This window comes from Geotrypetes seraphini, chromosome 8 (genome assembly GCF_902459505.1).
Source record: "Geotrypetes seraphini chromosome 8, aGeoSer1.1, whole genome shotgun sequence".
NCBI classification, from domain to species: Eukaryota; Metazoa; Chordata; class Amphibia; order Gymnophiona; family Dermophiidae; genus Geotrypetes; species Geotrypetes seraphini.
In genome coordinates, this window is record NC_047091.1 from 110,915,396 (window position 1) to 110,936,110 (window position 20,715).

The window sequence follows — 20,715 nt, forward strand, 5'->3', positions numbered from 1 at the left end:
TCAGCCGTGGGAGTATCTAACCTTTCTCAACCTGATAGAGGCCTACTTGCACATTCCGATCCAGACCTCCCATCAGTGCTTCCTTCATTTTGTGATCTTGGGCCAGCACTTTCAGTTCTGAGTGCTCCCTTTTGGTCTAGCCATGGCTCCCCATACGTTCACTAAGGTCATGGTAGTCGTTGCTGCAGCCTTGCGGACAGAGGGCATTCTGGTGCATCCTTACCTGGACAATTCATTCTCATTCTTAAAATCCTTCCATGAGAGCACCCGGGTCATGGCTCGAGTGGTGGAGTTCCTGCAGTCACTGGGATGGGTTGTCAACCTTGCCAAGAGCCGGTTGGCCCCCTCACAGCACCTGGAATATCTTGGGGTGGTGTTCGACACCTCCTTGGGGAAGTTCTTCCTCCCAGAGGCCCGGATAAGCAAATTACACTCTCAAATTCACCTGCTTATGGCGTCCTGGTGTCCTTGGGCGCAGGATTTACTCTAAGTCTTGGGGTCAATGGCGGCTTCCCTCGACGTGATGATATGGGTTTGGGCCCACATGCATCCTCTTCAGTATGCCCTTCTTCGGAGGTGGTCACTCCAGACTCTCAGTCTATATCACCCTGTTCCTCTGAGGGGCTTGGCTCGCTCCAGTCTTCGTTGGTGGTTCCAGACCTCCCATCTTTTTCAAGGGACGAGTCTGGATCAGCCACAGTGGTAGGTGCTTCTCACGCATGCCAGTATTCTCAGTTGGGGAGCTCAGTGTCTAGGTCACTTAGCTCAGGGCACCTGGTCCATGGAGGAAGAGTCCTGGTCAGTCAGTGTTCTGGAAACCAGAGCCATCCGTCTGACGCTGTTAGCCTTCCACTCCTTTTTGTCAGGCAAATCGTTCCGGGTTCTGTCAGACATTGCCATGGTGGTGGCCTGTGTCACTCATCAGGGGGGCACCAAGAGCACTCAGATGGCGCAGGAGGCAACTCTGCTATAGCTCTGGGCAGAGTCACATCTTGAGGACATCTCGGCCTCCCACATAGCCGGAGTGGAGAGTGTTCAAGTGGACTTCCTCAATCGTCACATATTAGATTCCGGAGAGTGGTGTCTAAGCCACGTGGCCTTTCAGTTGATAGTAAGTTCTTGGGATCAGCCCTTAATGGACCTGATGGCCACAGGAATCAACACCAAAACTCCCTGATTCTTCAGTCATCACAGAGACGGTCAGGCCGAGGGTCTGGATGCTGTGGTTCAAACATGGCCAACGGAGGGGATGTTGTATGTATTCCCTCCGTGGCCATTAGTGGGCAGAGTTCTACTCCGCATTGTTCGTCATCTGGGCCTGGTGGCTCTGGATTGGTCTAGGCGACCGTGGAATGCGGATCTGGTAAGGCATCTGGTTTTGGATCCTCTTCCGCATGATCTTCTGACTCGGCCCCATTCCCATGTTCGATCCAAGTCCCTTTTGTCTTATGGCTTGGCTCTTGAAAGGTCTCGCCTAAGTAAGAAGGGGTATTCAGACAAAGTGATCTCCACTGTCTCGGGGGGTCCCGCAGACTTTCCACTTCTCGGGCTTATGTGTGAGTTTGGCATATATTTGAGGAGTGGTTGCTTTTCGCGCTTCCCTGCCTAACATCTTAGAGTTCTTGCAGAAAGGCCTGACAGGGGCCTGGCTTGGTATTCTCTCCGGATTCAGCTTGCGGCCCTTTTCAGCCTTTCGTGGGTTATTATGGGGTCAGCATCTGACTGCCATTCCTGATGTCATTCGCTTCTTGCGGGTGGCCAAGTTGCTCAAGCCTCCCATGCAACTTTCTATTCCCTCTTGGGATTTGAATCTGGTCCGTTTGAGCCTTTGGGTGCCTGCACGTTGAAGGACTTTACTCTTAAGGCGGTCTTCTTGGTGGCTATTACTTCTGCTAGATATGTTTTGGAGCTGCAGGCTCTTTCTTGTTGGTCTCCCTTCCTTGGGTTTTTCTAGGGAGTGGGTAGTGTTTCCTTTTCATGTCAATCAGTCAGTGGTCCTCCTGGTCCTGGATGATCGGGCAGGTTCTTCTGAGCAGAAACTGTTGTGCAAATTGGATGTTGGATGGGTCCTTTGTGCCTATTTGCACAGGACCCAGGAGATCAGAATATCAGAACATCTTTTTCTCCTTCTAGCGGGTCCTCGGGGGGATGGCACTTCCAAGGCTACCATTGTGTGCTGGATCAAGGAGACTATTGCTTTCGCTTATCTTCTCAAGAAAGAGACTGTTCCAGACTTTTCTCAAGGCTCATTCTACTCGAGGCAGCTTTTTGGGCTGAGTCATCGCTGGTGCTTCCTCTGTATATTTGTAAGACAGCGGTCTAGTCTTCCCTACATTCCTTTGTCAGTCACCACCATGTGGACATTCAGGCGCGTCGGGATGTGCTGTTCGGTGTGTGTGTTCTGGTATCGGCCCTTCGGGGGTCCCACCCATGATGGGGACTGCTTTGGTACATCCCGCTTGTAAGATTAATCCTATGCTGGTCTGAAGAGTTGCTAAAGAAGGAGAAATTAGGTTCTTACCTGCTAATTTACTTTCTTGTAGCCTCTCCAGACCAGCATAGGACCCCGCCCTTTCTATTGTCGTGTTCTTGTGTGCAGATTTGCATTTCTTCGATCGGTTTCTAGTATTTTTCTAGGGTTGGGGAGATTAAGAACAGCAGCTGTGGCTTGGCTGGCATAGCTGGCGAGCTGTGGGGACCTTTGCTATTTGCATTTGTTCCTTTGCATTTTCCAACAGCATTTCTGTTTTTATTTGTTGATACTCCTGTTCGAAATCTTGTTTGTTTTTCTGTATATAGTTCTTAGTTCTGCTTGGCTATTCGGCAGACTGAGGTAATTAGGGAGGGGTCACATGATATGTACAGTTCCAAAGTTTTGTCTCAGTCTCCACCTGCTGGTCATGATGAGATATATACCCGCTTGTAAGATTAACCCTATGCTGATCTGGAGAGGCTAAAAGAAAGTAAATTGGCAGGTAAGAACCTAATTTCTCCTTTCCAGTGCAATATGTGAGACATTCTAGACCATAGTTCTTCAACCGCCGGTCCGTGGACCGGTGCCGGTCCACAGAAAATTCCTGCTGGTCCTGCGCAGGACCGGCAAGATGGACATCGTTAAATTTCCTGCCCCGGTGGTTTTCGTGGAAATCTTCTGTTCCTCCCAGCCTCGGGCGATCAAGACAGGCTGCCGACATCGGCCATTCCCTCTGTGAGTCTCGCCTTTGCGGAAACAGGAAGTTGAAACAAAATAGGCGGGACTCAGAGAGGAAAGATCCCGACGTCGGCAGCCTGTCTTGATCGCTGCTCCTTCCGAGTCGCCGAAGAGGGCCGCGGGGAAAGTGCAGGCAGAGAGGAGATGGTCAGCGTGCGCGGGGAGGTCAGCGTGTCGATTGGGGCCATCAGCAGCATTTGTGCTGAGAGTCTGCCTACATGCAGGATGCGGCGGGTAGGGGCCTCCGGCTTGTCTTGGGCGGCAGGGCCTGCGGTGCAAAGCTGTTTTTGCCGGCTTGGGTGGGGGTTCGCGAATGTGCAGGGCACAGCAGGAGTAAGATCATGGGGAGCCTTCAACAGTGGCTGTCTCCTCTCCTAGTGAGCTCTGTACTTACCAGGGCAGTGATTCACTTTGGCAACTTCCCCTTTCCTCAGAGGCAGCAATGGACCCAAGGCTGCCTAAGTAAATCACTGCTGCAGGCAAGTACTGAGAGCTGCTGGAAGGAGAGGAAGCCACTGTTGGAGGCTGGGAAGCTGCTGGATAAAGGGAGAGCTGCTACTGGACCTGGAGGGAGGTAGAAGGAGAGATGCTACTGGGAGGGGAGGAGGGAAAGGGATAGGAAGAGAGTTAATGTTGGATAGGGGGAAGGAGGGAAGGGAGAAGGGAAAAAGGAAAGAAACAGCTGGCAGGGAGATTACAGGAGGGGAAGGGGGTCAGGGTGGAATGGAGAGATCAGATGAGGGAAAGGGGAGAAACAGAGGAATGAGAAAGTAGAGAGAGATTGATGCTGGAAAGGGGGTCAGCAGAGAAATGAGAGAGGGATAAAGATGCTAGATCTGGTGTAGGAGAGATAAAAATGAAGAAAGCAGTGAAGCTGGAATGAATGATGTAAAAAGGAGAGAGGAGGCACAGGCTGGATGGAAAGGGGAGAGGGGCATAGAAAGAAGTCAGATATATATGGAAGGGGGAGAGGCCAGACAGTGGATGGAACGGGCAGATGCTGGAAGGAAGAGTGGAAAGAAGAGACCACAAAAGGTAGAAAAAATCATTTTATTTCTATTTTGTCATTACAATATATCAGATTTGAAATATATATCCTGCTAGAGACATAACTGGGGACTGCAAAGCCTAACACTATTCCTATCATGTGTGACTGCAGTATTCTGTTTGCATGATATTTCTGTGTAGCATTTTGTAATAATTTGGCTTGTTCAGTTTTCTTGATAGTAGAGGGGATATATGTGAAGGGGAGGGGAGACAGGGGTTTTGTTGGTCCTTGCTCTGAATATTTATATTTATAAAATGACAATTGTACAAAATATTGTTTCTTTTTATACTTTAATAAAATACGTTCAATATAAAATCATAACTGAGGCTTGTGCAGATGGGATCAGATGGTTTGTGGGGACCGAGCTTGCGGAGACGGGGCGAAAATGTGTTTTTTTATTTCAGTTTTAGTAGTTTGCCAGTCCACAAAATAATTATTTTATTTCTGCCGGTCCAAGGGTGTAAAAAGGTTGAAGAACACTGTTCTAGACCAAAGTTATTTCCCTTTACTTGCATGGGCTGCAGAAGAGAACCATTCCAGATTTTCCTCTCTGCCTCTAGAGTACTTCACAGGTTTGCTTAGCTCTTCCCATCAGTCTTTCTCTTCTGCATGCATGGCTGCAAGCATTAGAGTTCTGCTCTCACACATTTATTATTTTTAATTTGATATAGTTGCATCCCTTTTTCCTGTTCTTTTGTGTTTGAAGAAATTTGAAGAGCTGTCTGCTTGAGAATTCATAGATTTCGGTCTGTAGCTGACAGGCCAATCCTTTCAGGGTACCTGTTAGCCGGTCTGCTAGTCCTCCTTGGAGCTCAGGGCCGTCTCTGACCTAGTCTCACTCCCTATTAAATAGGGGGGCCGAGTGCTTAGGGGGCTCAGCAGTGTTCCGCAGGCTGTGTTTCATGCCTCTGCCCGTCCTGGTGCGCAGTCGGTGGTCCGCAGGGGTGGAGGCATAGTCAGACAGTGGGTCTGATCCGGCAGCCCAAAGATCAGCTTGGCAACAGCTTTTCCAGCACTGCTAAAAGGTTACAGCAGTCGATGTATGTTGAAAGAGTTCCCACAGAAGGGTTGGAACAAAAACGGCCTTGATCTGCTGCTATGCAAGATTGAGCAACAGGCACTGTAGATTATAAGCCAGGCAGTGGACGACCGCACTTGATTCGCACACAAGAGCACATTGACGTTGTATGTGATCTTGTACTGAGCCAGAAGGATGTGCCACAAATACACCGAACAACTCACCAAATAGCAAGAGAAGCTGGAATAAGCCCAGACAACTGTGGTTAGGATTATTCATTATGATCTGAAATTAGTGTCTTTTTTTTTTTTTTTAATTTTTATTCCTTTTTATTTCTTTCAACAAGTGTACAGTATTATTACAATTAATTTACATAACACACTTGGCATTCTTAAACAATATTATTATACATGTTTTGGATTATATATGTATTTTATATTTTATTTGTAAAATGGGTTTTAAAATTTTTTCTTTGAATGTAAATGGCCTTAATCACCCTATAAAAAGGAAAAAGGTATTGAAATTAGTGTCTTAACAAGTGTCATGCCCAAGAGTTATGGCTTTCGTCCCAACTTCAGCACCGAATCCCTACTGTCCTCCCTGATCTCAAAGGTTCAACAACTTCACTCTCGAAACAAGTTTACCGTCCTCCTACAATTTGACCTTTCCGCTGCTTTCAACGTTATCCACCATGATATTCTTGTTTACCAACTCTCTGAGATAGGCATTAACTCCACAGTCCTAGACTGGTTCTCAAAATTCCTCCGCTCTCGTTCTTACACTGTCAACATGAATGGCACCTCATCCTCCCCCTGGAAACCGAATTGTGGAGTCTCGCAAGGCTCTCCTCTATCTCCTATCCTTTTCAACATCTATATGTCCTCCCTAAAACTCCTCCAACTATCCCCCCTTGAAACAATTTACACTTATGCTGATGACATCCTCCTCCTCCTCGAGACCGATTCGAACCTCACCAATCTGTCTAAGAACATATCCTCTTATATAATGAACCTACAATCCTGGGCCCACACTGTGCAAATGAAACTGAACGAGTCCAAAACAAGACTTCTTTGGATCGGCCCAAAACTAGACCAACTACCCACCTCCATCCCACTACCCTCTGGCTCCACTCTGCAGCTTGAGTTCTCGAGCAATGTTTTGGGTGTCATCATTGATTCCACATTGTCCTTCAACAACCACCTCCAATCCTTGGTAAAAAAATGCTTTTTCAGCCTTCACATGCTGAGGAAAGTTAGATCCTGCTTCCATCAAACATATTTTACCCTCCTTGTCCAATCCATCATCCTTTCCAGATTGGACTATTGCAACTCTGTCTACTTAAGCCAGGGGTGTCCAATGTCGGTCCTCGAGGGCCGCAGTCCAGTCGGATTTTCAGGATTTCCCCAATGAATATACATGAGGTCTATTTGCATGCACTGCTTTCATTGTATGCTAATAGATCTCATGCATATTCATTGGGGAAATCCTGAAAACCCGACTGGATTGCGGCCCTCGAGGACCGACATTGGACACCCCTGACTTAAGCCTAACTAAGAAAAACCTTCATAGACTTCAGCGGATTCTGAATGCTGCAGCCAAACTCATCTTCGCTAAAAGTAAATTTGACCATGTCTCCCCGCTCCTGTCCAAGCTTCACTGGCTTCCGATAATCGCCAGGGTCCACTTTAAATTTGCCTGTCTAGCTTTCAAAATCCTACACGGTATCCTCCCTCCCTTTATCCCTCTTTCTTGGAATTCCTCAAACCCTAACACCACCAGACCCTCCCACAAATTAAAACTATCCTTCCCCTCGCTAAAAGGCATTTCCCATACAGGAAAACTAGGGATCTACCTCCCCTTCAAAATCACTGAGCTCTGGAACAACCTTACCTCCCCTCTTCGGAACTTGAACTCTCTCCAAGTTTTCCGCAAACATCTGAAAACCTGGCTTTTCTCAAAAATGTAAGCCTTTCTCCAACTTTGGTATCCCAAGTCCTCAAAAAACTCTTCATATCTAGCATCCCAAGTCCTCTAAATATTCTTCATACTTCATACAAACATAGAAAATGACGACAGATAAGGGCCATAGCCCATCAAGTCTGCCCACTCCACAAACCCACCCCCTAAGTCAGCTCAAGAGCCCCCGCTCTAACTGACCCATCCGTAACTTCACCCTCTCAGGGATCCCACATGGGCATTCCATTTACCCTTAAAATCTGGAACGCTTTTGGCCTCGATCACCTGTATCGGAAGCTTGTTCCAATGTTCAACCACTCTTTCAGTAAAGAAATACTTTCTGGTGTCGCCATGAAATTTCCCGCCCCTGAGTTTAAGCGAATGCCCTCTTGTGGCTGAGGGTCCTTGGAGAAGGAAAATATCTTCTTCCACTTCGATACGCCCGGTGATATACTTGAACGTCTCAATCATGTCTTCCCCTCTCCCTACGTTCCTCGAGAGAGTAGAGCCGCAATTTGTTCAGCCTCTCTTCATATGAGAGATCCTTGAGCCCCGAGACCATCCTGGTGGCCATCCGCTGAACCGACTCTGCTCTTAGCACATCTTTACGGTAATGTGGCCTCCAGAATTGCACACAGTATTCTAGATGTGGTCTCACCATGGTTCTGTACAACGGCATGATGACCTCAGGCTTCCGGCTGACGAAATTTCTGCGGATGCAACCTAACATTTGTCTTGCCTTAGATGAAGCCTTCTCTACTTGATTGGCAGCTTTCATATCTGTACTGATAGTCACTCCCAAATCTCGTTCTGTCACAGTCCTAGCTAAGGTCTCATCATTTAAGGTGTAAGTTCTGCACGGATTTCTACTGCCGAGGTGCATGACCTTACATTTCTTGGCATTGAAGCCCAGCTGCCAGGTCGAAGACCAACGTTCCAACAAAAACAGGTCCTGCGTCATACTATCATGTAAATTGGAGCTGCTTACTATGTTACATAATTTGGCGTCGTCGGCGAATAGTGTTAATTTACCTTGAAGCCCCTGAGTCAGGTCTCCTATGAATAAGTTGAAAAGTAGAGGGCCCAAGACTGAGCCCTGCGGTACTCCGCTTGTCACTTCTGACGTTTTAGAGAGGGTACCGTTAACCACCACCTTCTGAAGCCTACCACTTAGCCAATCCTTGACCCATGCAATTAGCGTTTCTCCCAATCCCATCGATTTTATCTTGCTCAACAGCCTACGGTGAGGGACGCTATCGAATGCTTTACTGAAGTCCAGGTACACTACGTCCAGGGATTCTCCCAAGTCCAGCTTCCTTGTTACCCAGTCAAAGAAGCTGATGAGATTGGATTGGCAGGACCTACCCTTGGTGAATCCATATTGACTGGGATCCCGTAGATTCTCCTTATCCAGGATCGTGTCTATTTTTCGTTTGATTAGTGTTTCCTTGAGTTTACACACTATTGATGTTAGACTCACCGGTCTGTAATTCGCAGCCTCCTCTCTGCAACCTTTTTTGTGTAGTGGAACGACATTAGCCGTTTTCCAGTCCATGGGTACTCTCCCCGTACTGAGGGAGAGATTGAAGAGTACGGATAGCGGTTCCGCCAGGACATCACACAACTCCCTGAGTACTCTGGGGTGTAGATTGTCTGGTCCCATGGCTTTATTCACCTTGAGTGTTGTCAGTTCGCAGTAGACGTCACCGGGTGTAAACTTGAAATTCCAAAACGGGTCTTCCGCTTTTTGCTTTGTCTGTAAGTGTGGACCATGATCCGGTGCCTCGTTGGTGAAGACTGAGCAGAAGTACTCATTCAGAAGTTCAGCTTTTTCGGAATCTGATTCCACGTACTTCCCATCTGTGTTTCTTTTCCTGTCGCTAATGTACCTGAAGAAGGATTTGTCTCCCTTCTTGAGCTTCTGCGCTAGATTTTCTTCCACTCGAAGTTTGGCCTCCCTGACTGCCGTTTTGACCGCTGCAGCCCTCTAATCCTTTATTGTAGTTCCTTCCTATCTCATCTCCTGTAAACCATGCCGAGCTCCACGAACGTGGAGAAGATGCGGTATACAAACCTAAGGAATAGATTAGATTAGATTAGTTAAATTTACACAAAGAGAAACACCTGAAATGATGCAAGCAGCTTTTGACCTAGTACCTGGAGCACAGCGTCAGCTTTATCTGGTTTACAGTTAAAAGATATTTACAATAACTCACCTTAGAACTGCTGCATTGGGAGACCCCAGGTTTCATTGGTCCAGACTAGAGAATGACACGGTGGTTGTTACCCGCAGCTAGCCACGGATAGCCCGCCGAAATGGGGAGAGAAAATATAGTGGTCGCTGCGGAGACGGGGACAAGGCCATTCACCGCCCCATGGAGCAGTGAATGGTCTTGTCTCCGCAGTGAGGCAATCACGGATCAAGCGGTCCAGCAGCCCCCTCCCGCCCGATCGCAGCGTTCCGCCATCTCCTTCCCTCCACCTCACAAATGCCGAGTTTGCCAAAAATTATTTTTCTCCCAGCCGCACGTTGGCTGTTGGATTTCTAGGAAGAAGTAAAACTTAATGGTGAAAATGTGATACTTTTGATGTTATATGAGACTTCATTACCCTAAGTTTGAGGTGGTGTAGCAGAGCAATGTCGGTTCCCTGAAGCAGTACCGAAACGTGCCACATCGGAACCAGTGAATTTTGAAAGCTAAGTTTTTCCATCTTAAAGCCATCAATATAAGATGTTAAGCTTATAGCCTGTTTTGCTTTTATAAATTCAATAGTGACTATTGCTATCATTCTGACACTGTATTGAACAATGCGATGATTGGGTGGTGAGGCGGTACATTCGCCTTCATGTCTCTGAGCATAAGTTTCAATAACAGTTGATTAAGATCTGTTGGAATTTTTCTGTAAAGGTACATAGAGTGACTATTCATAACAGTTCATACTGGACAATACATATCAGTATTAGAGGCCCAACATACTTGAAGGGCTCTGGCCTCAGAATCGGAGCCTACGCACAGCAGTGAATCACAAACTGAGAAGATCCGCGTAGTTAATACAGCTCCTGCTCTAATCATTGGCCAGTAGTTTAATCTTTTTTTGCAAAAATTTTTTATAAAGCAATTTAATGAAGCTAAAACCCTTTCAACTTTAAAGGGGTATTATACATATGTAGTAGCCAGGATTTGAAAAATCCTTCTGGGCTGTGCTCTTAATTTCTCAGTTGTCTCTACAAGTGAGTGAGCCTGTGATTTTGAGTGTCCCGGTGGCCCTGACGCAGCGGATGATAAAAATTCCTGCGAAACGTGGCCGCGTCGGCAAATTAGACACTGGTGACAAGTATAAAGACAAGTCATAAAGACAAGTATAAAGACCAGTATAAAGACAAGTATAAAGACAAGTCAAGTTCTGAGATAAGTCTTTTTGGTCTCACATTTTTTCAAATCCTGGCTACTACATATGTATAATACCCCTTTAAAGTTGAAAGGGTTTTAGCTTCATTAAATTGCTTTATAAAAAATTTTTTCAAAAAAAGATTAAACTACTGGCCAATGATTGGAGCAGGAGCTGTATTAACTACGCGGATCTTCTCAGTTTGTGATTCACTGCTGTGCGTAGGCTCCGATTCTGAGGCCAGAGCCCTTCAAGTATATTGGGCCTTTAATACTGATATGTATTGTCCAGTATGAGCAGTATTATATACTATTTTCCTGATTATATTATATGCTGCTGGGGTAACTAGTTTTAGGTTGTATTCATAACAGTTGCCATATCCTTTTTTAGTCACTCAACATTAGTACTTGGGTTGAGTTATTTGCCCTTTTCTTTATTTTGGACTTGAATACTGCCAAAGACGGAACCCATCGTACCAAGTCAGGCAGATTGTTCCAGGTGTACAGCGCAGCAAGGCAGAAGGGACAGAGTCAGGAGTTGGAAGAAAGACTTACTCAATGAACAGAGTTCCCAGGGCAGAGTATAAGGAGAGATAAGAGAGGAGAGAGTTTGAAAAGCCACAGAATACACTTGTAAGTCAATAAAAGAAGTTTGAACTGTATGTGGAAGCGGAGAGGGAGCCAATTAAGTGACTTGAGGGGGGGTAAAGTGAGCATAATTACCTTGGCAGAATACAAGGCATGCAGCAGAATTCTGAGCAGATTGAAGGGAGGAGAGATGGCTTAGCAGAAGATCTGTGATAAGTACATTTCAGTAATCTAGTCGAGAGGTAACGAGCACATGGATGAGATTCTTGGCTGCATGTTCAGAAAGGAAGATCCTGATTTTGGCAATGTTGTATAGAAAGAAGCCCTAAAATCAAACTCTGTGAATATAAATCTAATGTTTGGTGGATCCAAATGATGAACAATTCAAGTATATAAATAACCAATCCCTTGCCTATATCCTTTTAAACTTAATACATTATATGTGAACTAACTTCAGAAGTACTCAGAACCCGCAGGTAGGGAAGCCGCAAAGGGGGACACCCCCCAAAATGCAAACCCCCCTTGGTCTATCACTGCGCTTCCTCCTAAACTGTTTAAATAATCTTATTATATTATTTTATTGTGATTTTCTTCTGTATATAAAAGGCTTAGTGCTTGAAATTCATGCTTAAGATTTCAATCATTTCATATGGTGAAGTCAATGAAGCCGACTGTGATGGTGCTATCGGGTTCTGACACATTTCGCCCTCGTGGGCTGCTTCAGAGAACCCACCACTTCTTGTGACAACCAAGAGGACTACAGCTTCTCCTTCTGTTCTTTGGTATGGCATTTCCTGTCAAAGAATTGTCTGGATGTGAACATTTGGAAGAAGTAGGAAAGCAGTGGGCAAAACTGAAAAGAAAAGTAAGAAAGAAGGCCAATTTGGTCCTCAAAAGTAGTAGCTGAGAAGGTAAAGAAAAAGAGGTTAGCTTTCATAAACTACAAAAGATCACAGTAAGAAGAAGACGGGCAAAAATATCTGGAAAAGTTAAGAGAGGCTGGTCAAGTAGTCAGGAAAGCAAAGATGCAAATAGAAAAAAAAATAGACATGGTAAAACAGGGGGAACAAGACATTTTTTTAGATATATTAATGATAGGAAGTGCCATTCAGAGACTCAAAGGTGAATGGGAGGAATATGTAGATACAGATACAGATGAATTACTTAACAAATATTTCTGTTCTGTGTTCACAGCTAAAGTGTCAGGAGTGAGACTGTAGAAATCAAAAGTAAATACGGCTGGAGGTGTGGTACACACTGATCAATTTTCAGAGGATTGTGTTAATGAGGAGCTTGTTAAACTAAAGGTGGATAAAGTGATGAGGCCGAATAGCGTACATCAAAGGGTAACAAGGGAACTTAGGAAAGTTCTGGAGGCTCCACTGGCTGACCTTTCAATGCTTCTCTAGAGTTGGGAGTGGTAGAGGAGGATTGGAAAAGGGCGGATTTGGTCCATCTCCACAAAAGTGGAAGAAAGAAAGAAGTAGGGAACCCCAGGCCAGTAAGTCTGATTTATGTGGTAAGTAAATTAAAGGAAATGTTTTTAAAACAAAGAAGAGTGACATTTCTGGAATCCAGTGGATTACAGGACCCAAGGCAACGTGGATTCACTAGAGGCAGGTCTTCTCAAACAAATCTGATCAATTTCTTTTGACAGGGTGACCAGAGAATTGGATAGAGGAGATATGGTGTATTTAGATTTTAGAAAAGCCTTTGACTGTTCCACACAGGCATCTAATAAATAAACTGAGTGGCTTCGGTACAGGCCCCAAAGTGACAGACTGGGTCAAGAACTGTTTGAGTGGAAGGCGACAGAAGGTAGTGGTCAATGGAGATCACTCTGAGGAAAGGAATATTACCAGTGGTGTGCCTCAAGGTTCAGTTCTTGGTCCTTTTCTTTTTAACATTTTTGTAAGCAATATTGCTGAAGGGCTCACTGGTATGATTTGCCTATTTGCGAATGATAGCAGAATCTGCACTAGAGTTGACACTTCTGATTGTGTGGAAAGCATGAGGAAGGACCTAATGAAGCTTGAGGAATAGTCTGAAATTTGGCAGCTAAGAAATGCAAGGACATTCGTTTGGGCTGCAAAAATCCAAGGGAGCAGTAAAGTTTATTGGGTGAAGAACTTTTGTGCACAAAAGAGGAACAGGACTTGGGTGTGATAGTATGTGATGATCTTAAGGTAACCAAATAGGTTGAAAAAGTGACGGCGAAAGCTAGAAGGATGCTTGGCTAGAATTTGGTTTTGAGTTCCCTGAAGTTCAAGGCTGAAAGAGATACATAACCCCATCGGGAAGATTCCAGAGGATATTTACAAGAAAGAAGATTAGCAGAGGTAAGTAACCTAATCTTTCATTCTAACCCATAAGTAATGTTGCTCACAAATATTTTGAACAGAATCTGCCCCAACACCAATTCTTGTTGCACTCCACTACTTACCTTTCCTTCCTCCAAGCAAATTCCATTAACTACCACCCTACTGTCCAGTTTCTAATCCAGTTCACTTCCTTGGGTCCTAAATTCTGCCTGTCATGTTTATTCAAGAGCCGCCTGTGGCAAAGGCATTGCTGAAATCTAAGTAAATTTTATCTAGTGCACAACCTTGATCCAGTTCCCTGGTCACCCAGTCAAAGAATTCAATCAGATTTGTTTGTAAAGCTATGTTGCCTCAGATCTTGTAACTCATTGGATTCTAGGAGGTTCACTATCCTTTCCTTCAGCAACGCTTCCATTATTTTCCAATAACTGAAGTGAGGCTTATCGGCCTGTAGTTTCCTGCTTCATCTCTGTGACCACTTTTGTGAAGAGGGACAACATCTGCTCTTTTCCAGTCCAATGGAACCTCTCCCTTCTCAAAAGGTTTTATTGAACAAATCTTTAAGAGGGCCTGCCAGAACCTCTGAGCTCCTTCAGTATCCTGGGGTGGATGCCATCCAGTCCCACCATCCAATTCCATTGCTTTGTCCACCTTCAATTTTTCAAGTTGTTCATAAACATTTTTTTGCATAAACAGTGCAGTATCTACTCCTTTCTCGCATGTAACTTTGCCAGCCAATCATGGTCCTTTTTCAGGATTTTCTTCTGTGAACACAGAGCAGAAGTATTTGTTTAGTAAATTAGCTTTTTCCTCATCAGTCTCCACATAGTGGTTTGTAGCTTCTTTCAGTCTCACAATTTCATTTTTTGCCTAACTCCTTTCGCTAATATTTCTGAAAAAAATTTTGTTCCCCATTTTTACATTTCTAGCCATTTGCTCTTCTGCTTGCACTTTCACCAGATGTATCTCTCTTGGTGTCTTTCAGTTTTCTCCGGTATTCCTTTCTGTGCTCCTCGTCTTAAGTTTTTTTTGTATTTCTTTTTTTTTTTCAAAGTCTTTATTCATTTTTCGTCTTACATCAAGTACACAATATTACATCATTTAAATTTATACACATCATTTGAATTTCTTTCTATTATTATCTTAAATACATAAATTTATTCCCTCCCCACCCACCCTTCCCACAAATATTTTAATCAAAAATTTTGTATAAATGTTACATTTTTTTTGTATTTCACAAACGCCAACTCTTTTGCCTTCATTTTCTCTTGTTACTTCTTTGGAAAACCATATTTTCCTTTTCTCTCTCTTTTGTTTATCTTCCTCACATAAAGGTCAGTGGCCAATTTTATTGTTATTGCTCCTTTCAGTTTAGACCACTGTTTTTCCACTTATATCCTTCCATCTTATCAGCTCTTTCTTTGGATACTCTGTAATACAGAACAAAATGGTTTAAGTCTAATCTTCAGGGATTCTCAATTCTTATCAATAAAACTGCTGTCAGTAACAATACTCTATTGAATTCAACACCCTACATTTGTAAGAAAAATTGTGAACAATGGTATGGAAACTGAGCTGCAGCCTACTGTGAAGGGATAACCTTTGGTGATGAGGGGAAAGTCAGTGTCTGCCACTTCAGACCTGCTTTCCAAATGGGTAGAGGACTTTAGTTCCAATACTTTCATCTGGCACCTTTCATCCTCTTGAATTTAGTTAAGAAGCAAGTGGTTCCTTTTGCAACATTACTTTCAATTTGGTTTTCATGCCATAAATCTGTACTCTCAGGAATGAATGAAATCTGTAAAACATGTAACCCACAATAGCTGATGGATTGATGAATTTAATGTTTGAACAACTGCTGAAAATTTATACGTGGAATTCTATTGGGCCAGGGGCCTCTGTCTCCCTTTCAAATCCTTTCCTATTTAATTGTAGTTCTGTGTTTACCTGGTATGCAGCAAGCAGCTGCTGGACCACTACCGCTACCATAAAAGTCTTCGGTCAAGAGATTTGTAATGTAACTTATAAATGATGATTTTGGTAACACATTCCCAGTCTACTTTGTGGTGGGCAGGTCTGGCAGCTGAGTGACAGATAAATGGTCTTTGCGGAGTCCTGAAATCTAAAGCCAGAAGAGCTTAACACATTTATACACACACACACACACACACACACACACACACACAAAAGCCCTAAATTGATTTTAGGTGTACAACTGCTTGTACTGTATGAAGTTTCCTTTTTTCTTTTCTTTCCTTTCTCCCTTGCTCACTGCTCTGCTCTCCTGCTGCTGCCTCTCTTCTTACTCCCCTGCACTGCCTCTAACCTCGCTTAACAGCCTCCAGATGATCGGAGCTGGGTATATTCTCCCCTCCACTATAGCACTCAAGTCCACCCCGTCTCTGACGAGGAGAATGACACAGTAAGTCTAAAGTCAAAATGTTTGCTTGATGCACACAGCTTAGATCCTTTCCTTCCGCTGTCCCAAGACACCAGGCACCTTAAGGGCTGTCAGAGAAAGGAAAAGCATCTTCATATCTGCATGCTTCCTCTAGGTTTGGGATTGTGTCATCAAAATATGGTTTAAAATTATATTGGTGGGCTGCATGCTGCTCTCAGCTTTGTGCAGATTGGAAACCTGTCACTTCTGTTTCTTATATTCCACTGCACTAATTTCTTCTTGACTTTGTATAGAAAGCATGGTCCGCCTGCTTTCCCCTTTACTTTCAAACCATTGCACTATTCGGTTACTGCTAAAACACAGTGAGTGCAAATGGAGAATGGATAACCTCACCCAAGACCTTGTATAAATAAGATCCACAAGGGAATATGCAAACCAATGTGAAGACCCTTTCTTCACAAAGATGTCACTCAAATGTAGTGTGACAGAGGATGTGGTTTGTGGACCACATTTAATGTTCCTTTCAACACTTTTTTTTTTTATTGTCTCTAAATGTATGTTGTAAGTATTCAAGCTAATTTTCTTTCCCATAGACTATTTGCCTCTGATATACTTTTCTGTGTATAACTCTCTCTGCTTCCTCCCTCAGTAATCACTATGCAGAGCCTGGGGGCAAGTACATGAAGTGTGGTGGAAAGTCAATATGTTCCATTTCCTCAATGATGGCTGCCATTCCAGTTTTGTGTTCATTTCATAAAACATGCAAGCAACTTGCTGACAAATTGGTATCCCAGCACACTGCAGGACATCAAGCAGTTCTTTTCTGAAAACAGCCAGATGCCTTCCACTATAAAGGAGAAGAGTGTACTGCAAGAGAAATTAAGGACAGCTGAGATGTCTCCTAGCCACCCCTTCCTGTGTGGTTCTGGCTCTTGCACATGTTATACTGTGAACCTTTTTATATTTTGGACCATTTTATTTATTTTATTTTTTTTGTATCTTTGCACATAGCACAGTTGTGCTTCTGGTTTTGTTTTTAGTTTTTAATGACACTGCACTTTTTTGGGGTTGCTGATTTATCTATACTTTGTATGCTTGTGTTTTCCTATAGGTACTCTAAGGACTTAGGCCCCGTTGTTTAAATGGTTGGGAGCTTGGGGCTGTAAAGAAAATAGATGCCTGGTGCAGTATCCAACAAAAACAGACAGATCCATCTACTCAATGTCCAGATTGCTCTACACAAAAACTGCTGCTTGTCTGTTGGGCCTGGACAGTCAGATATTGAACATCATCACTACCAGTAAATATGTTTAGCCAGTTCTCCCATTCCAGAACAAGTCAATTTGGCAATAATATATATCACTAAATAGTGATAAATTGAAAAGATAAGGCACATCTAGTTTGTTTAAGAAACACAGCTTCCATCCTATCCAGGATTAGCAATGCACCAAGGCTTTCATCTCAAAGCATGCGTGCACATGGTTAAGAAGATGAGGAAAAAGTTTCATCTGCATCAATAGTGTGGTTTAATGTTCTGGTTGAAGTGTTACCTTTGGCTATAGTGTATGAGTATGTTTCATTCCTTTGACTATACCAAACTGATATGTGATGCTGCAAAGTCATACTAACAGGAATGCAAAGATTGGTTTAGCTTGCTGACTTTCTCACAGCTTCTGATCAAAGGCCAGCTTCATCTACATTTCATAATGGGTAAATTGGGTTCCCATATTGCAACCTTGTCAGCTCAAGCTATTCATCACACAGTTTGAGGCCTTTTTTTTTTTTTTTTTTGAGAGGTCATTTTAATAATACCTGATGGGAAAGAGAAGCACTGTGAGACACATATGTATGGGGAGCCAGCAAGGATCTTTTTATGATATGTGATACAACTGTGCCTGAGCATCAGAGAGCTTAAACCGAGTTGAAAACCTATATTTGAGTAAATCTTATGCTGAAAACTATTGTAATGGCAAATATTCATCATTTAGAAGACAAATAGTCAGTCTGAAATGGCCCTGCCAAGCTGAATTGGATATGGTTAAGCACACTCTCTTCCTGTATTTTCAACAAGTCAAATAGCAGCTCAGCATGAACTCTGTGACTGAACTCGTGACATGACATGTTTATTAGTGTTCAATATGAGCAGCGCCATGTTGTCAGTAAGTATTACTTTCTCTATTTATGCGTCTAATCTAAATTTACCAGAATGGAGCATTTGGCTGATGGTGAGATCAGGAAGCCTTATATTCTGATTGCTCAGTAGTGCATGCCTTTGCCAATCCAAATGGGAACCACATGCATTACCCCAAAAGATGAGGAAAACGGTTCTTCTTCCTTGCCAAGGGACCACATGGGAGTTTTACAATTACACTCCTTTTTTGATTTTGAACATTTAATGTACTTTTTAATGCTTTAGAAACAAATATTTTATTTGTAAATATTTTTTTATTTAATAGTCTTATCTATTTAACTATGACATGGGAACTGGAGACACTGCAGTTTAGGAAGGTTGCAAAATAGGCAGTAAAGATTACTGAATAATAAGATTATAAAAAGCAGGTTGTCTTGTTTAACATGACCCACACATGAATGTTTAGCTGTACTGTTTTTCAGCATTAAGCTTTTTCCCATTGGCAGAGAATGGTGCAAAGAGCAGTTATCTATTTCTTCAGAAAAAAGTACTGTTCTTATTCTGTGCTTATGGGGGGGAAATATATTAAGGCTGTCTCTTCATGTGCTGAGGCCTGCTAAATCGGAAAAGTTCATGTACTATATTTTTTGTTAGTGATGTTTTGAAGGGTATCATGATATATAAAGACATTAGCACATAAGTTCTGAAAGCAATGGGCTCAGTTGTTTGAGGGAGATTGTAGTAAACATCATTCAGCTTTGGTAGTTTTTAACATTCAGAAACCTAAATCTTAAACAGGATGTGGGCTTAGTGTCTAAGAACTGGAATTCAGCAGGACTCCATGTAGATACAGGAAATGGGCTCAGTAGGTGTTTAGCCCTTCACTCAGAATAGATGGTTTGTATTTTAAAAAATCAGAGATGGTACAGACCTAGCTTCTACCCATTGTGAAACCTAGTTTTACAGTGCTGTTTTATTTTAATGATTGCACTGTACATCCACCCCTTCCTTTCAAATGATTCTGTCTTAAGCTATTTCTGGTCATTCTTGATGTCTTTTTCAGCTGGCAGAACAGGAAACAGGTGGCCCAAGGTAGGATGCAGTTCACAGAACTGCAAAGCTGAAACGGCAGTGATTTGTTTTGGGATGGGATGCTTGCTAGAGGTGTGATTTTTCTGAAAAGGAATAATGTATATAGATTTACTTGGGCATTTCTGTGAAATATTAATGATGGTATTGCAGCTGCTTTTTAGAAGCCAGGATTTCATGCTTGCTGATAAGACTGCAGCTGAGTCCTCCTTAACTTGACCTGCTGAATTTGCCGTGTGGTTGAGTTGGGAGACGGGAGACTTCAGTTACAGCTTCTATGCAATATACAATAATGGTTCTTGGTGATATATATCTTCTTAAATTCTGTGTTAAGTGGACAATTATGAGATTTCTTCTTTGGGAAATTGGTTCACTAAAGCTACAGTAAAACTGATTTGCAATTGGCCTCTGGTTGGCTGCTATTTTGAGATATATCATTAGAGGGGAGGAATCTAATGATGTCAGCACTGATGGTCTGTCTGCAAGATCATTAATGTAGCTGGTAGGAAGAGCAGCTATTGTGTCTGTTTTCATTTTCTTTTCTCTTTTGCTGAATGTTCAACTTGAATTTCATGCAGAAATCACTAAAGGGCATTTTAAGTCAAGCTTCTGATTTTCTTAAGAATAGAATAAGTCAAAATAACTGCTTTGCGGAGAGCTCCTCCAAACCTTTTTTGAGAAGTCTGGGAGCTGGCACATCTTCCCGCAAGTTTTGGTAGTTGCAGTTCCTGCCACTTGAGCAGCAGGCTTAGGTTTTAAGTCAGCCATCCCAGATGGTTATGGATGCCTTTTGCAAGCTGTGATGTCACCGTTGCTGTGCTGAAATACAGGAAAGCAAATCATAAGTGACGTATTCTTCCTCCCAATAAAGCAGGCAATGCTGCCTCTCCTCGTGATACATGAAAAGGGAGACTGGACTATTTGGATTGTTTTTATTTTTTTTTATCTGTATTTTGGGCTTTAGTTTGAATGCGATGTTCAATCAATGTGTGTGTGTTCCACATATAATTTAAAGAGTGTAAGTTTAGATTTAAATTTGTTTACTTCATTTTCTGGTAATAAAAGTTAATTAAATCTTATATTTACCCATATTTCTTTAGCTAGATGAAAAATCTTTTTTTTTTTTAAAGGGCATTTAAAATTGTTAAATCTTAGACTGTACAGTGCAATTTTAGTAAAATAGACATTGATGTAAAAACTGAAAAATAAAACAGCAGGCAAAAGCTTTTTTCTTTTTAAATCATTCATATTTGGTGAATAAATTACATTACGTAAAAGATGATGTGAATGCCCCATCTTCCTCCTGCCTGTGCACCCTTGCTAGAAATCCCAGATTTTTCCTTGGTGTGAATTTTTGTGACTACTACTTAATGATCTTACCTCTCTGTTTGGCGGCCATTCCCTCGAAGATGGGTGATGATCATTGCTGTATTAGACCAGGGGTGAGTTTAGTAGTTTTGGTGCATTGTCTTTGTCCTGCTGCATTCTATCAATTATTAGTTTTCATGAAGTGGAGTAAAACTTAAGAGTCCATTCTGACCAAAATTGTCTTGCAAATGGTAG

The 20,715-nt window shown here is 42.9% G+C and overlaps 1 protein-coding gene across 4 annotated transcripts in view; it reads left to right on the plus strand.

Annotated features, from left to right (window-relative positions):
- Positions 1-20,392, plus strand: part of PIP5K1C (phosphatidylinositol-4-phosphate 5-kinase type 1 gamma) — a 193,796-nt gene extending 173,404 nt beyond the window's left edge. For all 4 annotated transcript variants that reach the window (XM_033956714.1, XM_033956711.1, XM_033956712.1 and 1 more), the window contains one exon: positions 16,582-20,392. In XM_033956714.1, coding sequence (XP_033812605.1) covers positions 16,582-16,584 — 3 coding nt within the window. In that variant the 3' untranslated portion in view covers positions 16,585-20,392. The remainder of the gene's footprint in view (positions 1-16,581) is intronic.
- Positions 20,393-20,715: the final 323 nt, after the last annotated feature.